At 45.3% G+C, this 26,526-nt stretch overlaps 1 protein-coding gene across 1 annotated transcript in view; it reads right to left on the bottom strand.

The window, feature by feature from the left end:
- Positions 1-26,526, bottom strand: part of Arid1a (AT-rich interaction domain 1A) — a 76,953-nt gene continuing 50,427 nt past the window's right edge. The window contains exons 5-20 of the mRNA XM_041651330.1: positions 17,083-17,323; positions 16,743-16,832; positions 15,840-16,007; positions 14,889-15,201; positions 14,132-14,277; positions 13,924-14,033; positions 12,387-12,596; positions 10,405-10,612; positions 8,911-9,043; positions 8,575-8,750; positions 7,804-7,954; positions 7,592-7,726; positions 7,416-7,512; positions 6,079-6,970; positions 5,643-5,773; positions 1-3,009 (exon numbers count right to left, since the gene is read on the bottom strand). Coding sequence (XP_041507264.1) covers positions 1,285-3,009; positions 5,643-5,773; positions 6,079-6,970; positions 7,416-7,512; positions 7,592-7,726; positions 7,804-7,954; positions 8,575-8,750; positions 8,911-9,043; positions 10,405-10,612; positions 12,387-12,596; positions 13,924-14,033; positions 14,132-14,277; positions 14,889-15,201; positions 15,840-16,007; positions 16,743-16,832; positions 17,083-17,323 — 4,926 coding nt within the window. The 3' untranslated portion in view covers positions 1-1,284. The remainder of the gene's footprint in view (positions 3,010-5,642; positions 5,774-6,078; positions 6,971-7,415; positions 7,513-7,591; positions 7,727-7,803; positions 7,955-8,574; positions 8,751-8,910; positions 9,044-10,404; positions 10,613-12,386; positions 12,597-13,923; positions 14,034-14,131; positions 14,278-14,888; positions 15,202-15,839; positions 16,008-16,742; positions 16,833-17,082; positions 17,324-26,526) is intronic.

Genomic DNA, 26,526 nt, shown 5'->3' with positions numbered 1-26,526 from the left:
GATTTAATGTACATTTATTCTTAACACGTGGAACATATAGTATAAAGATTTCATACTGAATAAATGATATTCATTAAGCCAAAAAAGGAAAAAAAGGAGGAATTTACATCAAGTTTTTAGCTACATTGTTGAAATACAAATATGCAGATTTTATCACTGAAAAAATCTCAATGTGTTTCTTCATCAGGAACTTCAACTGAACCTAGAACTTTTTCACACCTCGATTAGAAAGGAAACAAAACAAAACAAAAACCCAGAAAAAATAAACTATAAGTTGATTGGCTGCCGAGACAGCAAGGACTTTTTACAGAGACCTGTACAGCATCGCACCAAGGGGGGCGATGTCTGGCAAGAGATTAAATAGCTGTGTCTCGCTTTGTGCAGGTCACCAACTTGTTAACTCGTCATACTATAAAGGGGTGGCTGGGAAGGGGACCAAACTGTGGCGATTCAAGGGTATGTGCAATGTACAACATCATATATATACACACGTGGCAGCGCAGCCGCTGCAGCTAAAGGTTAAAACCAGTTCTAAGAGGTGATCTCAGGGTTATTCATACAATCAAGGAGGAGAGAAAGAGGTCAGGGTGTTGTAGGTTCACACATGATACTTTGGGGGAAAAGCCTTTTTTTTTCTCCTCAACATTTAACTAAAAACATTTTTTAAAAACTACAGCTTGCTGCTGACCCAGCGTCTTCTCTCATTCCCATGTGAGACATTATTATTACAGTATGTTTACAGTATCAGGTGTACAGTACAGTACATGAAAGGGTCTACACTCTACTGCACAGGCCTCTCCAGTGAACAGGGTCTGCTCACAACTGCGAACGTCTCGGCTCCTGCGAGATTGTGAATGGACAGCAATAAACCACACAGTTCAGCAGTCACCTTTTGTCCTTCAGGGTTTTTTTGTATTTTTTTCCTTTTTTTAGCCATTAAAAACAGTTATGAAATGTGGCATCCCGTTGATGCAAGAACCGGGAAAGCCATTTTCCCCAAACTCACTGTAAACAACAGTAACTTTGGTTAAAATAAAAAAGTCTTCTATGTAGGCAGAGCTTTGTCTTTTCAAATAGGGTGGGGTCCTGAGGGAAGCAGGTGAGGATGAGGAACAGAAAGGTGTTAGGGAGTGGGGGTGGGGAGAGACTTTCCCAAGGGAGAAGCTGGACAGCACAGGGTAAACTGGATTCTGAGGTGGTTTTGCATAAATAAAGGGCAACAGTCAGTTTCTAAGTTCTCCACACACTCACACACACACAGGGAGGGGAGGTGTCCCACGGCTGTCATGACTGGCCAATCAAAAACAGTACATCACAAATGACTTGTGAAACCAATGAGTTCATCAATGGTGATACCGAGATGTCCAACAGCCGTGACTCATACAGAGTGAACTCTGAGTGGTTCTCGTCCACCTTGGCCAGGGCAAGCAGTGCACGGGCAGCCCGCCGCATCATGTCCACACTAGTTGGTTCAAAGGGTGGGTTCTGCATATGGAGGAGGCTGGCCTGGCTCTGCTGGAACTGTGTGGCAGCAAGGCTGTCCTCTAGGAAGCCTAGGAGGTTGCCGATGCTGCCCTTCTGCACTGCAATGGCCCGGGCTGCCAGGCTGTCCCCCTGTGCCAGGTTGGCCAGCAGTACCACGGCCATCTCCCGGCATACTGGGTTCTTTCGGTCACTGAGGAAGCGCACCATGGTACTATACAACTTCTCCAGGCGGCTAAATGGGGGCGTGGCCAGGATTAGGTCCACATTGTTGTCCTGGATGCTGAGCTTGCTGAGGGTTTCTAAGACCAATCTCTGGGGAGAAAGGACGGCATTGGGGCCTAGGGTGGAGAAAGGGTCCTGGGCTTCAGCTGAAGGGCAAACTGCCCAATGTAGGAGTCCGTCCAGCACAGGCAGGCAGATGCTTTCAGGGTAAGGGGATAGGTCCAGCTGCCCCGAGATGTTGGCCAGCGTGACCAGCGTGTTTTCCCGGAGCATCTCCAAGCAGTCCCACCACCACTCCACCTTGTCACAGCTCACCCCTTGGTCCTGTTCCTCCTCCTTCTCGTAAGTTAGTGGTGCCTGCTTCCGCTCTGGATGCTTATGGTGCAGTAGGATCAGCTTGCCTAGGATAAGCAGCAGCCCTGGGTGTTTGGACATCTCAAAGTCGTTGCCTGGCACAAATGACAGGCTCCGGATGGTATTGGAGACACAGACACAGCGCTTAGCAAGGGAATCCTGCCAGTCCAGAAGGGTACACAGTGGGGTCTCATCCTTACTGTGGGGCTCATCCTCTAAAATCTTGATGTTCCGGTGGCTCTGTGCTGGGCTAATGCCAAATGGAAACTTGCTGCTCTCCTTGGTGGCCTCTGCACTCTTTGTTCCCTCATCAGTCAACGTGCTAGACCGGGTGGACAACATGTCATCCATAGTGGCTGTGATCCTTTTTTCTGGAAGGGCATCAGGCGGGGGGCCCTCCTGCTCTGCTGTCCCTTGTGAACCCTCTACTGTTGTGAGGTGTTTCCGAGGGGGCGTTGGGCAGGGCACATAAGGCCGGGAAGGCAGCAGCTCTACCTTGCTCTCAAAGTGGGTCTGGATATGCTCAGTGGTATCCCCACCACCAATCCGCCAGTGCAGCAGGCCACTGTCAAACTCCTGCACACGCCCAAGCTTATCTGAGCAGTCCACCACAAATGGGTCGTTCTTCTGCACAATCTTTACTGGAAGCTTGTCAAACTTACTGACTAGCTTCTCCTCACTATTCTCTGAAGCTGGCTTATCCTTGCCTAAGAAGGCCATCTCCTCATCATTTTCAACCACTTCTTCCTCCTCCTCCAGTTTAGGATCTAGGAGTTCTTCTTCATCTTCTTCCTCTGTGGGGGCTGGACTAGACACCTTGCTGAATCTCCCAGGGTCTAATAGTGTTCTCTGTCCTGGGTCCCCCACCTCATACTCCTTTAAAATGCCAAAGATCTCAATCAGGCATCGACGGAAATATTCCACAAGGAGCTCTAGCAACCCTGGGAGCTGAAAGACAGAGAAAAGGAAATAAACCAGGGGAAGAATCTTTGACCCGAGAGTCCCGAAGCTCTATCCAATTGTCTTCATTTCAAGCTAACCATTTCTCACTTAGGAGGTGAAGCTGTCCCCTTTATAAAGGCCTCTGCCTGGGCAGACTGTAGGGCTTCACTTCTCTCACCCATCTTCTCACAAAAGGAGCACAAAGCCTCCCCTCTGCCCAAACAATGGCCGCATAAGCCTGCCCTAGCAGGCTGGAATTGTTAGCCACACATCAGTAACGCCCAACACTCTGAAATCTCTTCTTTCTGAATGAATGTTCGCTTTTTACTAGGTCCCTGATCACCGCCACTGCCCATCTAGGGTGGTCTATACCCCATGGCCATATGGAGCCCAAGTCGAAGCATGCTGGGATAAGCCCTTCCCAACACAAGCTAGAAAAGGAACACACTGTCAACAGATGTTCATTTAGTCTCCACTAATTTTCAGTAAGATTCACTTTTGGTTGAATTCCCTTTAAAAAAGCCTTGGTTTGAATACTGCCTTTCCCAGAAGTTAGCTGTATAAAATGATGAAAAACCCGCTAAACTTTAAAGTTTTTCTAGGATACTGAAAATAATGAAAATTTCTTTCTTTACTTTCCTGTGTACAGCAATATCATCCAATGAAAAGTCAGTCATGCTTTGGTCAGCTTCAGAGCATCACAAATGTAAGCCCAGTTCAAGGCTAGTCTGGGCTATGTAGGGACACATACGGTGTAGGGTGCTGGAGAGATAGCTCAACTTGGGAGGCAGAGGCAGGCGGATCTCTGTGATTTCGAGGCCAGCCTGGTCTACAAGAGCTAGTGCCAGGACAGGATCCAAAGCAACACAGAGAAACCCTGTCTGGAAAATAAAACCAACTAAATAAGTAAGCAAAACAACAACAACAAAAAACCTAACCTAACCAACAAAAAACTGTAAATCTAGCTGGGTAATGGTGGCATGTGCCTTTAATCCCAGCACTCAGGGAGGGAGAAGCAGGGGGATCTTGTGAATTCAAGGCCTGCCTGAGCGAGTTCCAGGACAGGCTTCAAACCACACAAAAACAAAACAAAACAAAAAAAAAAAAAAACAAACCAAACAAAAACCCCTAATTCTAGTTCTAGGAGATTCAACAACCACTGCAGCCTAAATAAGCACTAGACATATAGGTGATACACAGATACATGCAGACAAGATACACTGACAGACACACACACGTGTGTGCACGCCAGACATAAGTGGTACACAGACACATGCAGACAAGACAGGCAGACACATACACAGACACCCCAGAAATATAGATGATAGACACATACAAGCAAACACACACACCCCTCCTCAACCTATGCAAGAAAACTAAGACTAGCAATGCCTTCATTTACATAAGAGTATAAATGGGAGGGAGGGGGAAACCTGCTATGGTCACACTGACACAGATACCACAATGTTATTTCTGGTAGACTGGAAATATCCCTAGTAGTCTATCATACTTTTTTCCTGTCATTGTTATTATTATTATTTTTTTAATATACAGAGTCTCATGTATCCCAGGTTGGCCTCAAACTATCTAGGTAAACAAAGATGACTTTGAACCTCTGATCTCCTAAATGCACACCTCCCAAGTGCTGGTATTATTTGTGTGCCACCACACCTGATTTATGCGGCAATGGGAGTTCATCTCTGGACCATGCACATGCTAAGGAAGCGCTTCACCATCTAAATTACAGTCTCCAATCTTAAATTTCTTTTTAATTAAGCTATAAATAAAATCCTCTAGAGCCGGGTGGTTGTGGTGCACTCTTAAAACCTTGTCTTGAAAAGACAAGATAAAATCAATAAATGGAAGGAAGGAAGGAAAGGGGGGGGGAGAGGGAGGGAAGGAGGGAAAAGGATTCCAGGTGGAGGGGAGTATGACTGTATGCAGCATGGAGGTCAGGGGAGATCTGGTGGAGTCAGTTCTCTCTCTTTACACCTTAATATGGGAACTGAACTCGGTCTCCACTGGCAAGTTCCATCTTGCTGGATTACTTTCTTTTTGTTTTTTTTTTGAGCCAGGGTTTCTCTATGCACCCTTGGCTATCCTGGAACTCGCTCTGTAGACCAGGCTGCCCTCAAACTCACAGAGATCCTCCTGCCCTTGCCTTCTGAGTGCTGGTGTCTGCACCACAAGCACCAGGCTGCTCCCAGCTAGGTGTAAGTAGTACCTTTTAAGAGGAGGCAGGGGCAGGCAGATCTCTTGAGTTCAAGGCCTATAGAACAAGTTCCAGGAAATCAGAGCTACACAGAGAAATCCTGTCTCAAAAAATAAAAGCAAAAACCTCCCAGTTGAGCATCGCAGCTGGGTAGGCTAAAACCTCAACAAGAGCTGGAGCAACAATAAAACCCAACAACAACCTTGCTCCCAAACAAAACTCTTTTTGAACTTAACCTTACACTAACAACTCATGTAAATTAATACTGTTCCCATGTCCAGTGTAAAGGGAAGCAAAGTATACACAAAGATTTCCAGCAAAGTGACAAGCGTGTTAGCTGAGGCTGGTTTTGTTCTTGTAGTCACTTAGTATTACGGACAACAACAATGTCCAAGTCCTCCCCACCCTGCCCAGAACCTGTACTCACCTGACTGAGGTTGAAGGTCATAATGCTGTTGTCATCATATAGTAGGATGTTAATGGTGTCTAACGCCCACGTGCTCTCTGCCAGGAGCCCAGACTTGAGGGACATCATTACCCGCCATGCCTCCGGGGTTCCTGAAATAAACCTCTATGTTGTCTATCCATCAAGCCCTGGCTGGCTAGAGGCACCCCAAGCATGTCCCATTAGTCAGGCTATTCTGACTTCATTGCTTCTAAGCTGTCCAGGACACAAGTATGTGGCAGAGTCCTAAAGAAAAACCTGAAATCAGCTTATTTCTTCCACCCTTCAAATTCTTTTCCTTTATTTCAGTAAACAATCTAACTGATTTAACCATATCCAGAGTATCAGGATGGAGGAAACCATGTGGAAGATGGAAAGGGTGGTAGGTTCAGCCACCAGATCAGGGAGCACTCCTTACCAATGTCTTTCATTGTGAGCCGCCTTCTTTGCTTCAGCACAGGCTGGGTAGCTTCCACAGAGCCAGGTGGGAAGGTGATATCCCGTCGAATCATAGGGGGCTGCACAGGGGTGGGTGCTATGTGTGATGCAGGTACTGGCGGACCTGCCTTCTGCATTTTCATGCCAGAGTGCAGGAATGGAGATTTGCTAGGAGAGGTGCGGTTCTCCATTGGCCGGGCAAGGGGAGCGGGGCTGGATACCTGAGGAATGTGATTCTGCATGCTCGGTGGGGGCTGGTAGTTAGATGGAGGGGGTCTTGTCATGGGGGGTACAGGGGCTGAAGGACCATATGGAGGTTGGCGTGTGCCATGGGAAGGCCATGGGCCTTCATGGTTGGCCCTCTGATCTGTGTGGAGCATTTCATCTGTTCGGTTCACACCATGATACGCAGGACCCTGGGGGGCAGAGCCTGTGCTCTGTCTGTTGGCATAATTGTAGGTCATGTCATTACGCCCCTGCCACATGGTGCCTTGCTGAGCAACCTCGGCTGATGCCTGTATAGGGCCGCCCATCATTTGTGGTGGCATGTTCTGCTGGGCATTGGAACCAGGAGGTGCAGAGACCCGGTCTCGGCCAAACTGGAATGGAAATTGGTTCTGGGGGCCGCCTGCTGGTCGGCGCTCAGTAGCAGCGGTGGCAGTAGCAGGATAGGCATTGCTGTACTGGTTGTACACATCTTGTTGAGGGGAAGGCTGGGCAGCTTGTTGCTGACTGGCAGACTGGGACTGAGCTGCAGGCAACTGTTGCTGTTGAGGCTGCCCTTGCCCAGTGCTATATGGCACACTGTACATCTCCCCTTCATGCCGCTTGGCAGGAGGGCCATATGTGCCATCCATTGGCCTCTTATAATTCTAAGGCAGAGAAAACAGAGAGCAAATTAATATTGTGTATTCAGTCACAAAAACTACAAGTGCTATGGATGTCTTCCACTAGACATTTTTCTTTTGCTCCTTTGAAAGACAGGACACAGATGTCAAGAGAACAAAAGAAAACACCTTTGCAAATTACCTTTTGAAGCTGCTTCTAAGAGCAACCACTATTTTCTCTTCTAGGGTTCTCCCTCCAAATAGAAAAATAAGTAAAACTTCAAATCAAAATATAATCTGTTTCTAGCCCTTTTAGAGAAAGGAGAGACTTGACACATGGAGGATTCTGAGATCTGACTCTCTAGGTAGAACAACCTAGTTGGGCAAGAGGAATATCAAGGTAGTAGGCAAAGTGAATTTTATAGACTTGGTTGCTTACTGCTTTTATGGGGAACCTGTGGGGTATTGCATTCCCAGTTACCCTCCTTACTTGTTGCTGCTGTTGATACATTGTGGTCTGCTGGCTGGGGAAGGGGCTGCTGGAAGGGGTGCCTTGGGTGGAGAATTGATTGCCATAGGAATCATGTCTGCAGAAGACAAAGTGTGTTAGGGTGGAGAATGACAAAACATGAGCCAACAAGGGTAAAGGAACAAGGATCCACTCACCGTTGCTGCTGCTGTTGCTGCTGCGGGGGATAGCGGCTAGGAGAATACATCCCCGAGTCTGGGGTGGAAGGCATAAGATTTGGCTGGGGAGCCCCAGTGCCCATATTTCCTTCAGGCCCAATTCCAGGCTCCGTCCTAAACAAAATTGGAGAAGGGAATTGAGTACATCATAGCTTGGGAGCACGAAGGGCAGGATAAGTGCAGTGGCTTACCTCACTCTGTCGTAAGGACCTCCATAGGGATAGTGCTGTCGTGGTCCCATAGCCACATTTCCCAGCCCAGGGCCAGCAGCACGGCTGTAGGGGTCACCCATCCCGCCGTTGGGGCCCTGCCCTGAGGACATGAAGGGATCACTTCCTGGGGCTGAGTGTAGAAAGGAAGGCAATGAGAAAACTGGTAGGTTGGTAGGCTAGGCAAGCTATATAGGCCTGTCCCAAAGTTCCAGGCTCTCTACAAAACATGGTTCCCTTCCTATTGCTTTTCTTTTTTTCAAGACAGGGTTTCTCTGTGGCTTTGGAGCCTGTCCTGGAACTAGCTCTTGTAGACCAGGCTGGTCTCGAACTCCCAGAGATCCGCCTGCCTCTGCCTCCCGAGTGCTGGGATTAAAGGCGTGCGCCACCACCGCCCGGCTCCTATTGCTTTTCTGACAGCCTCAATGGAGAAATACAAAGGCCTCTAGAGTGGCTAGGGAAAGCAAAAGAAGAAAAAGGTCTTAAAAAAAAAAAAAACACCCCAAAATGGAATCAGGTGGTTTAGGATGTAGTTCGGTGGGAAAATGCTTGCTTAGTATATGTGATTCCCTAGGTTTGATCCTAGCATCACACCAGAAAAGAAAGAGAGGAAGGCAGGCAGGGAGGAAGGGAAGGATATGGTCAGGAGATACATAGAAGAATCTCAGAAACTACCTCAGTAACAACACCAAGCCACTCAAGCTCCCATCTGCACAAACATAAGCCAACAACACCTAGCAGTCAGTCAGTCACCTTTCCTCATGCTGCCATAAGGATCCTTATTTGGCTCATAGGACATGCGCCCCATCATGTCAGAGGTATTCATACTGGGCTGGTACCCAGGGTTTGGAGTCATGGAATTCCGCTTCTGGAATGTGGGGTCACTTCCATCAGGAAAGGCATCCTGGATTCCAACTGAGTTGCTCCTGCTGCAGAGTAAGAAAAATGAATGAAACCCCCAGCAGACCAATCCCTCATCTAAGTCAAGAGACAGAGGAGTCACTGCTGGACAGGTTAAGGCAGGAACCGTCCTTGGACTACACGTTCCACCCCAGACACACTCCGAGCTGTACTGCTCATGGGCCTTACCTCATGCCTGGTAAGGGGGGAATCTGACTATGTGGTGTAGATGCTGGAGTTGGAGGCTTCAGGTCTCCTCCTTCTGCCATAGAACTGCTGGTTGACTGAGGAGTTTGTGGCCCCTGCATAGATCCTGATCCCGCTGTGGACAGAGATGCAGAGTGAGCAGCTTACTTGCCAGAAACATATTTAACTCTCACAAAAAAATGAATGCTGTAGAATCTGGGGTGTGCGCAAGTATATATGTATGAGTCTATCTGATTTCTTTTGAGACAGGATCTCATACTGTGTAGCCCAGGGTGGATGAACTTTTTATCAGCCTCCAGAGTGCTGGGTTGACATTGTGTCACCTTACTATTTTATGTTTGGTTGCATTTATAGCTTAGAAATGAAAGAGGATGTGGGCTTATTTCACCATGCCAGGTCATTAAGTTACAGGTATTTCCTGTCTGCCTTGCTTTATTCTCCAAAGAATTTATCTGATATTATAAATACCATGATGATGGTGAAACAAAAAGTAAAACCCAGGGTGCAGGAGTCACATGGCCAGAGCCTAAATGTTTCTTTCTTTTCTTTTTTTTTTTTTTTGGTCTTTCAAGATGGGGTTTCTCTGTGGCTTTGGAGCCTGTCCTGGAACTAGCTCTTGTAGACCAGGCTGGTCTCGAACTCACAGAGATCAGCCTGCCTTTGCCTCCTGAATGCTGGGATTAAAGGTATGCGCCTCTACCACCCAGCCAGAGCCTAAATGTTTCTATTAAGCACTCAGCACAATGTCATACTCAGGTTCCAATGTTCCTTTAAAGACATGAGCACAGAATCCCCAGTTAGCAGTGCTTCCACGGGTCACAGCTTCCCAGCTTTGGGCACCCATGGCCAAGGCCCCTCCTCCCCCCAGCAGATGAGTCACTTCAGCACCGCACCACTCTCTGAGGTCCACGACAGGGCACATGTGTTTGCTCCCACCTTCTAAGGCCCAAGCTAGCCTAGGCCCCAGCCTCCTCTGAGAAAGGAGGGTAAGCAGAAGCACCCCTATCATCAAAAAGTTCCATTCATATTCCCTTCCTACCCCTCCTTCCATTCATTACCATCTTAGCTCTCTGGGGAATTTAGGGCTCTAGTCTGAACGGCATTCTAAGGCGCTGACATCAGCAGGCCAACGCTCCCAGATGGCCCAAGCACACTGCTATTTGTCAGTTTTCCCTCACTCCTCGGGTGTCCCTCCCACTCACTAGTTTACAAACATTTGGCAAGATGCCAGGTGTACAACAGGAAAATTAGAAAGTGAAAACTTAAGACTGCAGCACAGCACCTCCCAAGGGAGTCACCACTGTTGCTCTTTAGTCTGCCAACCTGCTAAGCCACGTGGATGGGTAAAACACACATCTCTGGCATCTGTTCTGCTCCCTGAAGGGAGGGAGGGAAGCACCAATACTTAAGGAACCCTGCAGGCTCTTAGGGTTCCCGAGCCTCAAGACTGGCAAACCCTTGCTCACCCACTCTTACCAGGAGAAGGAGGCTGGATCTTGGGCTGGGATTTCTTGGAATCAGCAGCTGCAAAAATGTCTGGGGGAGGGTCTTCTCCCCGCTCAATCTTGCACTCAAAGGCATAGAGACACTGGATATACTGCTTCTTCAAGGAGCTGGCTGCACTGCTTGATGTACCCACATTGAGGTTGGTTGCAAGTTCTCGCCATTTTTTGTTCTTGTTGACCTTTAATACCAACCAGAAGAGTCAAAAATATACTTGACCTGGCCTTCCAGGCTTCAAGCTACAAGACCAAACTGGTTGCTGCAAGAAACTAAAAAGTTCTAAGTAATTGCAGATGATACCACTACCAATACTGGAACAGAAGCCAGCATTTGGTCTTTATGCTCCAACCCTTGGCGTCTGATAGGCTGACTTAGTTAAGCTAAGGACTCACAAGATTGCCATCCTCCAGTGTGAGGTAACGACTGAAGAGCACTGGGTCCACAGTCTTTTCTCCTTTCTTTCAGCCACAGGGCACACTGACCAAGACCATTTCTAAAGGCTCCTTCTAATATAGCCTGTGCTAGCTGGGCAGGTTTCTATTGTGTAGTCTTTTTTTTTTTTTTTTTTTTTTGAGACAGGGTTTCTCAGTAGCTATGGAGCCAGTCCTGGAACTTGCTCTATAGGCCAAGCTGGCCTCAAACTCAGATCTGCTGCTTCTGATGGGATTAAAGGTGTGCACCACCATGCCCAGTTCCACTGTGTATTCTTAAACACCATTGGAAACTTATCCCTCTAGTGCTGAGAATACTGACATTGCAGTACTGGTCCAAAGAAAGATCACTGGATTGTGATACAGGTGGCCTGGGAATCAGAGAGAGCCCCTACACTGAAGGGAGGTGACCATGAAGAACATCTAAGGCGGTGATGATGATTGTGGCACCAAGGCTGTCTTTACAGTCAGCAATGGTCTGTGTAATTCTGCTTTTCTCCCCAACTCACATGCCACCTGCCCCATCTACTGGGATGGCCCCTTCACACTAATCTGTCAGCCAAGCTCAGAGCTCAGTCTTGCTGTTCTCAGCATCTTCACTTATAGATAAGTTCTGTCTTTAGAATACAAAAGCAACTAGATTTCCTTTTCAAACTGGAAGACAAGCACGGGCTCAGAGATTCCTTCAACACCTCTTCCTGTGTTCAGTGAGTTCAGGGGCCCAACCACCAGAAGTAAGGCAAAGGTATTAAGCACCAATCTGCTTTGCCACAAGCTGTACAAGTAACCAACTAGAGTGAGAAGTAGGAATGTCCCAGGGTCACCTCAGCAGCCCTAAGTGGCTTTGCTTCCCACGCCAGTTTATGGCAGTTAGCATGTGCCCTGTTTTGTTTTGTATTCCGTTGTGGCGAGGGGGAATCATAATGGACTGCTAGCTGGCTTCGTTCCAGTCACTTTCTTTTCTGCTGGTGACAGCTGTTTTCCTTTTCTGATTTAGGTTTGGAATAAGTCTCTCCCTGTCAGGCTCTCCCACCCCACACCCAGGAGTTTCGGGTCTGGATAATAAAGAAAACTTCACAGAAGAAAATCCTGAAAGGCTACACTATCAGTCAGCATAGCCTCACCAGTGAGCCTTCCAGCAAATGCAAACAAAACGGCAAAGCATACAATGGCATTTGGAGCAAGGACTGACCCAGTCTCTGAAGTCACAGTATAAAATAACTTGACACATAATTTTCCACCATTCTGCTTCTTCCTCTATAACTACTTAGAAATTCTACTTCTGAGATGTTTCTTGAATTCAAAGGGTCAAGGAATCTGGCTGGCGTACCAACTTACAGACCAAATGACTCAGTGCGAGCCTTGCTAAAGCTTTCTTCTCATTATTTCTAACATTTGGCAAGACACACTGTCCCTGTTTTACCATATGATTTACAGACATGGTTAAGGTCACATGTTTGAAGTGTCTAAGAGACACTGTGAGATGTGATGCTTTCAGAAGCCAACTGTCTGTCTGGTACTTACCTGAGTCAAGCCACCAATCTCCTTCACAGACACATAGAGGCGATAGAGGTCCAGAGGTTTCCTACCCACAGCAGGCAGGTTAGTCATACCCATGGCCTTTTCCTCTGTGAAGGCCAGGTAGCGGTCCACCCACATCTTCCTCTCTGGCTCACCACCCAGCTCATACAACTTGGTAATCTTCTCATTGGTTGTAGTAGAAGAGCTGGATTTCTGGAGGGGCGGGTCAAAATCAGAGACTCATCAAAGCCAAAGCCTATGCACACGAAGGGCATCAGAACCCTTCTCTGCCCCTCTCCCTTTGAGAGAGCAAGTCTTCTAAGAGCCCAGGCTGGCTGTGGAATCCTCCTGCTTGGGTCTCTTCAGAAGTTACTGGTTCTTTTATGGCTATTCTAGATGTACAAAAGTTCACTAAGATGGGTTTGGTTAATTTGGGCATGTGACTTTTTATTTGAAACTTTTTTAAAATTTAAAAATTACATCATCCCAGTGGCTATTTTGTCTATAGATATGTCTGTGCACTACATGTGTCTAGTTTTGTAAGACCGGAAGAAGGCATTGGGTCGATCCCCTGGAACTGGAGTTGAAATGTGTGTGGCTGGGAATTTTTGACCTTATCCTCTGGAAGAACAGCCAGTGCTCTGATCACTAAGCAATCTCTCTAACCCCCTAATTATATTCTTTATTATTATGATGATGATGATGATGATGTTGAGCCAAGTCTGGCTATCCTGAACTGTCTCTGTAGAACAGTCTGGCCTGAATTCAGAAATCCACCTGCCTCTGCTTCCTGCATGCTGGATATGGGCCAATCCTCCCACCCAAATTGTTTTGTTTCTTTTTTAAAAATAATCAAGTACTAGGAACGGTGGTACATGCGTTTAATCCCGGAACTCTACACAGTGAGGTCCAGGACAGCCAGAGCTACATAGTGAGACCCTGTCTCAATTGATGCACCAACAAAACAGATGAACAAGGCAGGAGCTCACCAGTTTAAGCATGATTGTTGTTTTTAGAGGACTGGAGTCTGGTTCGAAATTAAATGGCTCACAAGTTCCTGTAACTCCAGCTCCACGGGATCAAATAGATCCTCTTCTGGCATCCATAGGCATTTGCACATACACACAAATGAGCACACACATGCAAATCCTAATAGCACACCTAGATCCAACCTACAAGGTGGTCAAGAACTGAAATCCCCACCATTTTTGCTGCTCTGGGTCTAGGAAGTCTAGGAGAGAAGGGCAGCCAGTTGCCTACATCACACATTAACATCAGTGGATAAACAGAGGAGGCTAGGCATCAACGAGAACATGCCATACTGCAGAGTCTGGTGCTTTCTCTATAGTGTGATATAGACAGTATGCTGCTACTAACACAGAGATCCTATAGGTAACCTCAAACAACTGTATGAGAGATTATTCTAGAACTATTTATGCTTGGGGAAATTTTCTTGTCATTCTCTTTCATTTTTTCTTCTTATCATTCGGTGAAGAAGGTAAGATATAAAGCTGAAAGGACTGAAGACAAAAATTATTACCTTAGATTTGGATTCAGCCTTGGGTGTCCCATCTGCCTTATTGTTCATTTTTGTGGCTGGAGTTAACTTAACATCCCCAAGGCCCATCATCTCTGGGCTGGCTGCCATTCCTGGAAAAAAGAAAGACATTCAAGTCCAACAGATTTTGTTACAACTTAAAGATCATTCTTGAAGAAATCTCTGGGGATAAGCAATGAATTATACTTACCTGCTGAATTGTTGGCCATGGTCCCACCCATAGGATATGGGGGTCCCTGAGGGTTGATCATGCCAGCCATACTATTAATCCCCTGCCCATAGGGAGGTCCAGTTCCCATCATGCCTCCTTGATTCATATTCGGGTAGCCTGGTGGCCTAAGGAAGACGATGGAAATTAATACAACAAAAGGTTAGGTCAGATTTAGCCATGAGCTAAATAGGGTTGTACAATCATCTCAGAGCAGAAAAGTCTAAGTCTCTCAAACCAGACTCAGGCCACACCTAGTTATTCTTATCTTCTATTTCTCACAAAAGGTTCAAGGAAGGTTTGAGCTCCATATAGCAAACACTGAAGGGCTCTAACCCTTGGAGAGTAAAGTCCTTCCTGTAAGCAACCTCTAAAATTGCTGCATTTCCACTCACAGGCGTATAAGACACGCTCAATTCCAACATTTATTTGTCATGCTGAGCACCCAAATTGGAATTCAGCATTCTCTCTCCAATTATCCTTTCTTGCCCAGACTCCAAGTAGTTAGGACTATAGATATAAGTTCTAGGCATATACTGTGCCTTATCAATTTTTACTCCAAGATCCTTAATAAGTATGTGCGTGTGTGCACATGTGTGTCTTTGTTTAAACTGTAAGAAAAGAGTACTCTGAAGATCTCAATAAAATGTATGTACATGAATCTGTACATGCATACATACAATGTTCTGCTCTAGGACCAAATGTGTACATGAACATCCCTTCACTTCCCAAGTATTACCTGTTTTGGATAGAGTTGGCAGCAACATGCATGGCAACAGCAGATTCTTGAGTTTTCCGGTTCATTCCCCCTGGTGGGGGACACATCCCTGACCCAACCTGAGGTGGCATGTTGGCCATATTAGGGCCATAAGGCCTGTTGCCCATTGATGCATGAGTCATTCTCCCTGGAGGAAGTGTGCCATAAGGTGGGATTCCAGGCTGCCCGTGCATTTGACCTCCAGCACCCATAGGGTTCATACTTCCAGCCATGCCTGCATTGGGGTAGTTGGCATTGGGCAATGCATTATAGTTAGGCTGCCTGGGGTAGCCTCCTGAGAGGGAGGGAAAGAGGACAGAAGTTTTGGTTAGTGAGCCCTAGTACTTATCAAATCTGAAACCCCAAAAATGAGAATCAATCAATATTTTGGTCAGGAAATGAACAGCTCTATGGTTTAAAAACAAGAAGTAATAAAGGGGAGGCCAAGAGCATGTGAGGATGTGTCCATTGTCCTGCTCCCAAATTTAGGAGTGGGGTTTATTGCAGATTAATTGCAGGGCTTTGAGCGTACTAGTTAAGTGTTATATTATTGAGCCACACTCCAGCATGACTGCCCAGCACAGATAATGGCTGGCTCTATCACTATTCAGGCCTTTCAGATTCCAATAGAATTTTTTTTTATCTATATATTCTTTTTGCCCCCACCAAAACATCTTATTTATTTGTGTGTATGTTTGTGTCTATGAATGCACACAGATTCACAGCACAGTGCTTTTACCTGATAAGTCATCGTGTTGGCCCAGAAATTCAAAGACTTTTTCAAGGTGACAGAATAAGTGAAGACAGATGGAACCTTGTCTTGCTCTACTTCAGGGACTAAGCTGGGTAAGTAAGCCAGGAGGACCCCAGCTGTTACCATAGTGGCTGTTTTCTCCTCTCACCTCTGTCTCCTTCACTTGGTAGCCCATTTACCTTGTGGCCCATACTGACTCCCCTGGGGGCCATAGCTCCCCATGGAGTTCTGCTGGTAGGAGCCCATGCCTGTGTGCATCTGTCCTCCAGAAGGCTGACGTGGAGATAAGGCTGAGCCGGGCTGAGGGGAAGTGTACTGGGGCATCTGAGGGTTCCTCTGCATATAACCTATTTGTGGAAAAGTATCCATGTAATTATCTGCTCACTACAGTGGAAATAAATACTTTCCTCATTTTGCTGAGATGTTTTTTTGGCACTGAATCTGCTACTATCATTTACCCCTTCAGGTACTTTTAAAGTGATATGCCATTTACAGAGGGTAGACATATCAAAATTTTTCTTAGAACAGGTCTTCTCTGTGTAGCCCCAACTGTCCTGGGACTCAGGCAGTACACCAGGCTGGCCTTAATCTCAGAGATCTGCCAGCCTCTGCCTGCCCAGTGCTGGGAATAAACGCGTGTGCCACCTCCGCCCCATATCAACTTTCATGCTGAAAAAGAGCACTGACCAAACAAACCAACAAACAAACAAACAATGTAAATGATCCAATGAGTAAAGACGTTAATGCTGAGTCTTCAGAAAACGCTTACTAAATTAGGCAAGCTACCAAAATGCTAGTTAGCACTGAGACATGCAGAATGATTGCTGGGGATGCAAACATGGCCAAGCTCACTGGAACTTCACAGTTTGCTGCTAGAATTATTCTAAGCATTCTGCAACGTGGGTCTCAAAGTTACTGCACAGGGCAGTAAAGAAAATGCTTTAGCACCAGGTACATTCAATTTGTAGCCTGTGGGACAGTTGTGAATTTGGCCTAGTGTATTTGTAGTTAACATCATGTCACAATATCAATGGTTTATGTGACCTTGCTAGCCCTCTCCCTATTCCAAGCCAAGTTCTCACCTCGATCTTGGGCAATGCTTGATTGGTTCATGGAAGGATGCATGATGCTGTCCGATTGGCCACTGGGTGGCCGAGGTGGCATCTGGTTGCCTGTTATAGACAAAACAAGCACAAGTAAATGAACCATGGCTCAGCCTGCAAATTAATTCTAGCTAAGAGGTAAATTTGGAGCTGGAAACACTTCCTATGTCATCTATAAAGAGGTATCTACCCAAAGCTTTCCCACTTCCCCCTTTCAAATGCTAAGAAAATCCATACAGACATGAATCAATGCTCCCTTATATCACTAAGACCAGCCAGCCAGTGTTCCTTCTTCCCAAAGACCAATACTTAAAGGTACCTGGCACTGCAGCAGGCGAGAGTGGTCCTGAGCGAGACTGAGCGACACTGGCAGGAGAGCCAACAGGGGACGGGGAGGGGCCTCGGATGCCAGGCAGATGAGGGGAGGTATGAGGAGAAAAAGGAGACTGAGCTGGATTACTCTGCTCTCCTTGGCTGCTGGAAATCCCTGATGTGCTCACGCCAGGACTCAGAGCTCCTTCTGTCCCCATGGGGAGATCATCTATTGAACCAGATAGATCCTGAAACACACACATAAGGATATAAATTAGTAAAAGGAGGGCAAACACACTACATGCCTGGTCATAGTACTAGTTTGCATAGAGAAAACTTCATTAAGGACCACAAAGAATGCATTTGTGACTTGGTGAACGTTGTAGACCCAAACTATTAATACTTCTAAACAAGGTGGTACACATTTGTAAGTCTAGCACTTAAGACTGAGGCAGTTTGATTGTGAGTTTAAGATCAATTTGGACTACATAGGAAGAGCCTGTCATAAGACAAAAGAACACACACACACACACACACACACACACACAGCTGTGGGGGTACCCAATTCAGCCAGACTGTTCATACAGAGAGTTCAAGCCAATTAGGAGACCCTATCTCAAAACAAAACAAAAACCAGTCATCTACCTGCTATCTAGCCAACCAACCTATCTTAACTCTGCTATTGTAGCACAAGTATCCACAAACATTGAAAATGTGTATGTGTATCAATAAACCTCTATTTATAAAAATGGGTAACTGGGCTATAAATTGTAGTTTTCTGGTCTGTTCTAGCCCCAACCAAGACCTTGTAACACATCTGGGAAGAGGAAGTGCCCTTTCAGTGAGACTGGGCCACTCTCAAATCACTGTTCTGTTTACCAATTGTTCTAATAATTTCCCTTTCATTTTTTGTGCACTGGTGTTTTGTCTGCATGTGTCTGTGTGAGGGTGTCGGATCTCCTTAACTGGAGTTACAGACAGCTGTGAGATGTTATGTGGTGCTGGGAATCACGCCAGGGTCTTCTGGAAGAGCAGCCAGTGCTTTCAGCTCCAGTCCTTCCCTCACTCTATTGTAAAACTCCATTACCTAAGGACTCTTTCCATCCAAATCTCTCTAACAGAGAAATTGGTAGAAGAGAAAAGAAAGGATATGGAACATGGGAAAGAGAATCTCTTAAATGCCAAGAAGGTCTGGCACTAAATTTCCAACTCCTGATGGACAGAAGTTTGCCAAATTAACAAACTCAATGTTCTGTTCGAGGGACCAATTGGTTCCCTCAGGCACTATAGTCCTTTAAAAGCTCGTAGTTTCTGAGATGACCTCCTTGCTTACTGGTATAAGAAATTAATATATTCTGCAAGATAATAAAATCAAATACCCATTTTATTTATTTTCTAAAACAGGGTCTAATGTAGCCAAGGTTGGTCTTGAATTCACTATATAGCTAATGATATCTTTGAATTTCACCTCCACGTCCTACAAGTATAGGTATGCACCATGAGAGTTGACTTCCAAGTTCTATTCCTATGCATTTATTTTGCTTGTGTGTTTTGATATGGTGCGTACACTTGCACATGTAGACACCAGTGGTCAATCTAGGTACTGTTCTTAAGTGTCATACACCTTGTTGTTTCTTTTTAATTAAAGATTTTATTTACTATATTATGTATACAGTGTTCTGCCTGCACACTACAACAATGGCACTAGATCACATTATAGATGATTGTGATGTGAGCCACCACGTGGTTGCTGAGACTTGAACTCAGGACATCCAGAAGAGCGGTCTGTGCTCTTAGCCATCATCAGTCCAACTCAGTTTCTTTAAGACAAAGTCTTCAAATGGAACTGGAACTGAATAAGGAGACTAAGATGGCTAGCCAGCAAGCCTCAGGATTTGTCTTATCTGACTTTGCCTTTCTGGCACCAGTTTTACAAAAGAGTGTGTACTACACCATGCCTAGTATTGTTCATCTGTTTTTTGAGAAAGGGTTTCATACATGCCTGTCAGGTAGAAACTTTTCCAACTCAGTTCACTCTCTAGCCTCCAAACCTGAAATCTGGTTTGAAAAATTAAGTGTTCTTTCTGGACCGTTTTTTATTCATACAAGTAAAATACAAACATTATCTCAGTAAACACATTTCAGATAATGCCTAAGACCCTCTTGAATATCTTTTGGCTGCCCTCAATAGTAGATGGTTCATGTCCTTAGAGACTTTAGGAAGAACTGAGAAAGTAGACAAATGTCCAGGACACACAGCAAGGCTACAGGTCAGAAGATAGCTCAGCTGCACTTCTCTTAGAGAGCAGAGTTCATAACAGACCTAATAGGTAATTGCTCAGCCTTGGCTGACTGAGCCCAGAAACAGCCTACACATTCTGAAGAGTGTTGTCAGTTTTCATAAAATGTCTTAAGGTCCTTGAAGAAACAATGCTAAACAAGCTACTGTCAATAACAGCCCCACGTCAGATAGGATACCCAACCACAGAATGTACCAAGGAAGGTGGAAGTATTAGTTTGATCTCTCGATTGGTCAAAAACCAACCTAACAACTTGTTATATTTTTGTCAAACGGTAACTGCTCAGCACAGCGAACATTGGTTTGAAATGATTCTAAGCAGAACATTTAAGAATCTGAAAGAGCAAGAGCCAATATTAACAACAGCTACTATCTGACCAGATGTTACTTTGCAAGGCATTTGTGTTTCACCCTGTCATGATCCAACACCCTCCCCTCCCCCATTTCTTTTTTCTCAATATTTAAGAGGGTCTCCTATAGACCGGGTTAGCCTCACACTCCTTAAGTACCAAAGGCTGACCTTGCATTTCCCAATCCTTCTGGCCTCAACTTCTCACAGGCTCGGCTGGGGCTCACTCAGCCTCCTTTCCTCCCTCCAGCCACGCTCTCTTGATACAGCTTCTCGCAGTGCAGTTCAGGTTGGACTCAAACTAAGTGTGACCTTGAATTTCTGATTCCCTGCCTGTATCTACAGGTAAATGCCACTGTACCAGGCTCAGTCTGAAATTTTCTTTCTTTCTTTTTTTTAATTTCTTCTTAAGATAGGGTTTCTCTATGTTGCTTTGGAGCCTGTCCTGGAACCAGCTCTTGTAGACCAGGCTGGCCTTCATCTCACAGAGATACGCCTACCTATGCCTCCTGAGTGCTGGGATTAAAGGCATGTACCACCGGGTTTCTATGGCAACTAGTGTGGCTACTGGGATTAAAGATGCGTGTTACCACTGTCTGGTCTGTAAGGCTGACCAGTGGAGCTGTTTTACTCTGATATTCATGGAAGCTTTATTTGTTAAAATACAAATAAAATGCTACCACACACAGCTACATACATAAACACAGGCAAACCCCACTCACAAACATCCACTATACACATATAAATTAGTTTTTTTCTAATGAGAGAGAAAGAGAGAGAGAGAGAGAGAGAGAGAGAGAGAGAGAGAAAAGAAACAGCATTATATAACATCGAAGCAGCAGGAAATGTTGAACATATTTATTAGTCCCGGCGTTAATCACATGGCAATTTTTTTTTAAAATTAGAAATAACGGTTTAAGTCTGCCAAAGCTGTCTCCCAAACTAGCCCTGTTGTGGGGACAGATACTACCCTGATCTCATGACCTTTTATTACTTGGGACACACCAGTTTTTCAGGTCCTGTTTCACAAAAAGCTGACATCTGGATGTCAAGTCAGACCTCCAGTGTGCCTAACAAGTCAGGTCTCTACAAACATGCTCACACAGACACAGTACCCTCAATCTAAGCCCCTATTTTCTCCAGTAGGGGCTGCCTTTGGCATTTCAGAACCAAGTATTTTTTTTTGTTTGTTTGTTTTTCGAGACAGGGTTTCTCTGTGGTTTTAGAGCCTGTCCTGGAACAAGCTCTTGTAGACCAGGCTGGTCTTGAACTCAGAGATTCGCCTGCCTCTGCCTCCCGAGTGCTGGGATTAAAGGCGTGCGCCACCACCGCCCGGCAGAACCCCAAGTTCTTAAAATGCTACCAAAAAGACCCATGTAATAAGTATTTCTTGGGAGAGGAGGGGGTTGCCAAGCAAGCTGTAGCAGTGCCTCTTTAGTAGAAAGCTTTTCCCCTGGGTTTGCTCCTCTCCAAGTGTAATCCTGCTGAGAGATGGGAGGCGAGGATCAGCCCACTCAGTGCCCTTGCCAGTTCCAAGGAAGCAGCGAGGCCAGAAGAATTTCCTCACGTGTTTCCAACGTGTTTCATGAATTTTATTGCTCATCTACCATGCAGATCAAAAGCGCTGGAGTAGATCCAACTATTTCACACAGAATCTCACACTCCAGGCTGGCTACAGCCCCGAAAGCCTTCATTTCTTCACTTGAAATATTGCCCAATGTTATTTTGGGATGTGACCTGATAGAGGAAGCCCATAGGGACTCCATGACGATAACTGTTCCAGCTGTGATTGGTTGCCCAGCCCTAGAGCGTGCCAGCATGGGTTTGTCAGTCTCTGCTGACAAACAAAATTCAGCAGCTGACACCTTCTCTTCACACCACAACAAAACCGTGCCTGAAATCACAGTCCATAACTCATGGTGGAGTTGGGGGCTCAGTTGCCACAGGGAAAAAGAAAAAAATTACAAGATCCATCATGAGCCAGCTTCCTGGTTAAACAGTTAGCTACTAGTTTAGTGTTAAAGAGAACAGGAAGATGATCTCCCAAAAGAACTATGCAAGGATGATAAGACTAGCAATCATATACTCATAGAGTTCTTGCATCTATTTAGTTTCGAGGAACTTTTACCTAGCTTTGTGCTGTTACTGGCAGGTAAAACGTAACAGAACTAACTAAGGGCTGAGGACACTGCTCACTTGCATGCCCTTGATACTCAATATGGAGAGGAGAGAGCAAGCCAGGTAAATCCTGCCCTGTCCAGCCACACAAGTACTCTGAATGATCCTTATTAGAAAAGTCTAAATTCTTAACGAGAAATAACCAAATCTATGCTGTAAATTTGTCAGTTCCCCTACCACAGTCCAGTCCCACAAATTCAGAGACACAGCAGGAAGCTGCTCCCAAGCTGAAGAATAAGAAGAAATCCTCAAGAACACAGAAGAAATGTGTGTGTGTGTGTGGGGGGGGGGGGGGGACACGACCCTCACAGGGCAGAAGGAAAGAAGAAAGCAACAGATTCAACAAACTCAGGAAAAAGAACCTAGACAATTAATTCTTACTTAAAAATCTAATAGATCACAAAGGCTTAAGCAAGGTGGTGCTTGCTTATAACCCAGGAAGAAGCATTCTAACTAACAAGTTCAAGGCCAATCTAACTAACAAAGTGAAACCCTATCTCAAAAAGATAAGTTTTTTTTTTGATGCTATCTTAAAACAAACAAGAAACCATGCTCCTCATTTATCAATCAAGGGTAGCACTTCTAGAACAGGCAAGCTGATATTGGATACAACGCCAAGAATGAATCAAAACACAGAACAGGGTGCCTCTTCTTCGGCTGGCCCTCTGCTAGACCAACTTTGTTCTAATCCTATTATCAACCAAAAAGATAAAGCTTAGATAGAGAAATCAAGATATTTCTGTTTTCTAGAATAAAAGCCTTCCTACTTTGCTCCATTCACATTATAGAAAAAGTGAGTCTTGTTTAGGGACCCTATTTCCCAAGCAAAAAGATGGGAAGGCCCCTTACTGAATATTCGAAAGAAAGCCATTAAATAAGCTTTAACTCAACTCCCACCCTCCCCAACAGGGCAAAAGAGCATTCCTTTAAACAATGACCAAGTTAACTCACTTCTTCCTCACCAAACCATACAAAGGAGGCGGCCAATTGCCTTAAATGTCTTATAGACCCAACAACTCTGGATCACAGTCGATTTCTGCCTTGGGAAGGTTAAGATTAGATGCAGTAGTGTGCTCTCACAGCCCTAGCTACCTGAGACAGAAAAGGAGGAACATCCAAGTTCACGGCCAATAAATATGACAATACAAAGAAACCCCAATTTCAGAAACAAAATCTAGTTTTACCTAAGATCTACCAGCCATTCTGTTAGATATCTATTTTATTATTTTCTTCTGTTACTTTTGAGAAAAAGTTTCATTATGTAGTTGATGCTGGCCAGAAACTCTTGAATATAGCTCAGACTGGCAGTCTTCCTGCCTCAGTCTCTAAAGTGCTGGGATTAAAGGAGATCTGGGAGATAGTATACTGTCACACTTGGCTTTACAATATCTACTTTAAATCAGGAGCATAGGATAACTTTGTGGTTCATAATCTTCTCTATACAGGTGAGGTTCTTAATCATCCCCATTCAGAGCTGAGGAGCAAACCTAAGGTCTAGAGCTTGCTAGGCAAGTGTCACCATTGAACTACACCTCCAACTACTTTACCCCAGTTCTTCATTCCCCCACCCTACACAGGGTTTCTCTGTGCAACAGTTCTAGCCATCCTGGAACTTGCTTTGTAGACCAGGCTGGCCTTGAACTCACAGAGATCTGAGTGCTGGGATTAAAGGGGTATGCCACTGCCACCAAGCTTTTAATATTTGATTACATTGTACTGTAGCCCTTTCTTTTATACTACACCAGTGAGTCTGAGAAACTAAGCAGGATTGGATTATTAGCGACCAGAAAATGTGAGTCACACAAAAGACAAGATGCTTGTTAAACGCTGTCTGATGAATAGTCTCAAAATCTTCCCCTCTGGAGTCAGTCAGTCTCTAATGGTCATCTCATCTCTACCCCCATTCTTTCTTTTTTTTGAATTTTCAGTACAGGGCTTCTCTGTTTCTCTGTGTAACAGCTCTGGCTATCCTGGAAATCAATCTGTAGGCCAGGCTGTCCTCAAACTCACTGCCCTGCCCAGTTCTATTCTACCTTTTATGTGGTTTGGACAGGTACTGCCATCCAGAGCAGCGACTCTCCCATCTGAGGAAGAGAAGTACACGGCCCTGAGACTTAGAGAAGCTGTTGCTAGAGTCAGAGCAATCAGGAAGGGATGCCTGAAAGGGGCTCTTGGGAGGGAGGCAAGGCTGCTATCACTGAAGAAACATCACTCTAACTGTAAGGACAGCAAAAGAAAGACCTGCTGGTCTCTAACTCACCTCAGCAAATCTCAAGGCAGGTCTTAGGATGGAGGCTGAGGGTGCAGCCGAAGAAAGGGTTTAGGAAAGACTGTTACGCTGCTTACATTCCTGTGCTTGAAGCTCCTTCAAACAGCAGCATGGCTAATACAGCAGCCATTGATTTCACAAAGGGTCAACAATCTCACTCCCACAGACCTTCTCAGTTAGAGGTTTAACCACAATGAATGCTTCTGCTCAACATCTGTATGTGTACCCCCACCCAACACAAGGAGCTGGCAAAGGAGAGATGAGAGGATGCTCTCCATAGCTGTCCTTATCCCCAGAAAAATTCCACATACCATCTCCAAGGAGATAAATGAAAAAAGGGAGGAGCCCTAGTCATAGGAGGCAGTCTTTAGATTGCTCCAAGTAAAGACCCACAGTCCGGAAAACCTTTTAAATCAGTGCTTGGTATTCTTATATGGACCAACCTAAAAACTGGGTGATTTAAACTCCACTATATACATGGATCCTGTCTCCCTCAAAGGCTTCTCATGTGAACCAGAGAGAAACATCTTATCAACTTAGTAACTACCCCTTGGCCAAAAACACCTATGGTGTCCAGGTAGATCTCTGTGAGTTAAAGGCCAGCCAGGGCTACACAGAGAAAACCTTTCCCGAAAAACTAAAACCAAACAAAATCTATGGTGTTTTTTATATCATTAGTTAATCACTAGTTAACAGACTTACATCTGATTGGGGGTGGGGTAGGGATTATAGTCAGACCTGGGCCTGAATTGTATTAGTGCATATTAGCGGAATAGGGTGTTCTAATTCCAGTGGGAAACAAGAGTATTAGAAAGCTAGAAAAGGAAAGGACCCAGCAACCGCTGTTCTCCAAGTCAAACCTGTTAGGAAGGCTAAGCATACACAGCCTGCTCCGCCAACAGCATCAGTATTGGCCCGGAGCTCGAGAAGAAAAGGAGAGGAGCAAGGGGAGCATGAGAAGTCCTACAGGGAAGAGGGCGTTGTCTTAGGTTCATCTGACTCTTCCCTCAGAACCACAGCAACCAGAAAGCAAGGAAGGCCAACTGGGGAAGACTAAGTTAGCAATGTGCTGAACATAATTGGAATTAGGGACCGACAGTCTCCAGTTTGTAAAGTTCCAATTTATATTAGCCAGAGATCTTCACTACCACAGTAGGATAAGAGTCTAAATATCTGGGTAGAACAATTAGTAGATCTGGTAATGGGGAATAGACAAGATTCTGACAGTAGAAAAAGCAGTCACCAACCTCAGTGTCCTTTAAAACCAGGACAGCAATGCAGGGGAGCCTTTGTCAAATTCTAGAAGACAATGTGGCCGAAAAATCCAAACCTTCTTAAGCTTCCTATCAACACGATTTCTTTTATTGAAACCTGGTTTTTACCCTGTCCCCAAACTACTGGGAAATTACTTTAACCTACCTCAGTAGACAACATTCAGAATCTCTTGTATGTCAAGCCTGGCCTTCAGTGACAGATCTGCTGATTCTTAAAAGGCCTTCAATCCCTAGGTTCCCACCTCTGAAAAGGCATGGTTCCTCAGCATCCTTGGAAAATGTCAAATGGGAAGGACGCTACCAACTTGGAGGTGGCCTCTACTTCATGGTAATCAAAGATTATGTCACAATACTTGTCAGTTCCATGCTGGTCCTATGTGAGGAAGACGGAACCACAGGTGATGGACAGCACCAGAACATACTGTGTGGGCTCAACACAGCATACAGATGGACAGCAAGTGCTTAGGAATAAAAAAGATGACTCCACGCCAAGGGTCTTTCCTTCTAGACTAAATCTGACAGATTCTAAGCTTAGCTAAAGGGAGTCCCCGGTAGTTTCTTTACAAAGAAGGTATTTCTAGGTAGATTTGGCTTATACTTCCAGAAGTCCACCTACTCCACCAAACCCCTGATTCTGAAGGCAGAAAAAGCAGTCACCAACCTCAGTGTCCTTTAAAACCAGGACAGCAATGCAGGGGAGCCTTTGTCAAGTTCTAGAAGACAATGTGGCGGAAAAATCCAAACCTTCTTATTGCTTCCTATCAACACGATTTCTTTTATTGAAACCTGATTTTTACCCTGTCCCCTTACTCAATAACAAATAAACAAAATAACGGCACAACGTATTTCTGGGCTGGCTTTCTGATTTGGGTTGGTATGTTCGGCAGAACATTATAAAAGCGCCAGAAATGGACTGGGAGTACAATGCTTCAGTCCTGTGACAGAAAGGCTGCAGACTCACCCGTGAGCCGACTCAGGAATTCAGAAGACTCTGGGTTTGATGACCTCGTTGCTTCCAGAGTAAATCTTCCCAAAGAACAGACCTAAATTCAGAAGTTACAAGCAGTTCTGCTCTTTACCTA

Source organism: Microtus oregoni, unplaced genomic scaffold (genome assembly GCF_018167655.1).
Source record: "Microtus oregoni isolate MIOR12 unplaced genomic scaffold, Mior012 000005F_ref0000423, whole genome shotgun sequence".
In the NCBI taxonomy this organism is placed as follows: domain Eukaryota; kingdom Metazoa; phylum Chordata; class Mammalia; order Rodentia; family Cricetidae; genus Microtus; species Microtus oregoni.
Note: the sequence above shows the minus strand (reverse complement) of the source record. Positions and strands in the feature narration are given on the sequence as shown.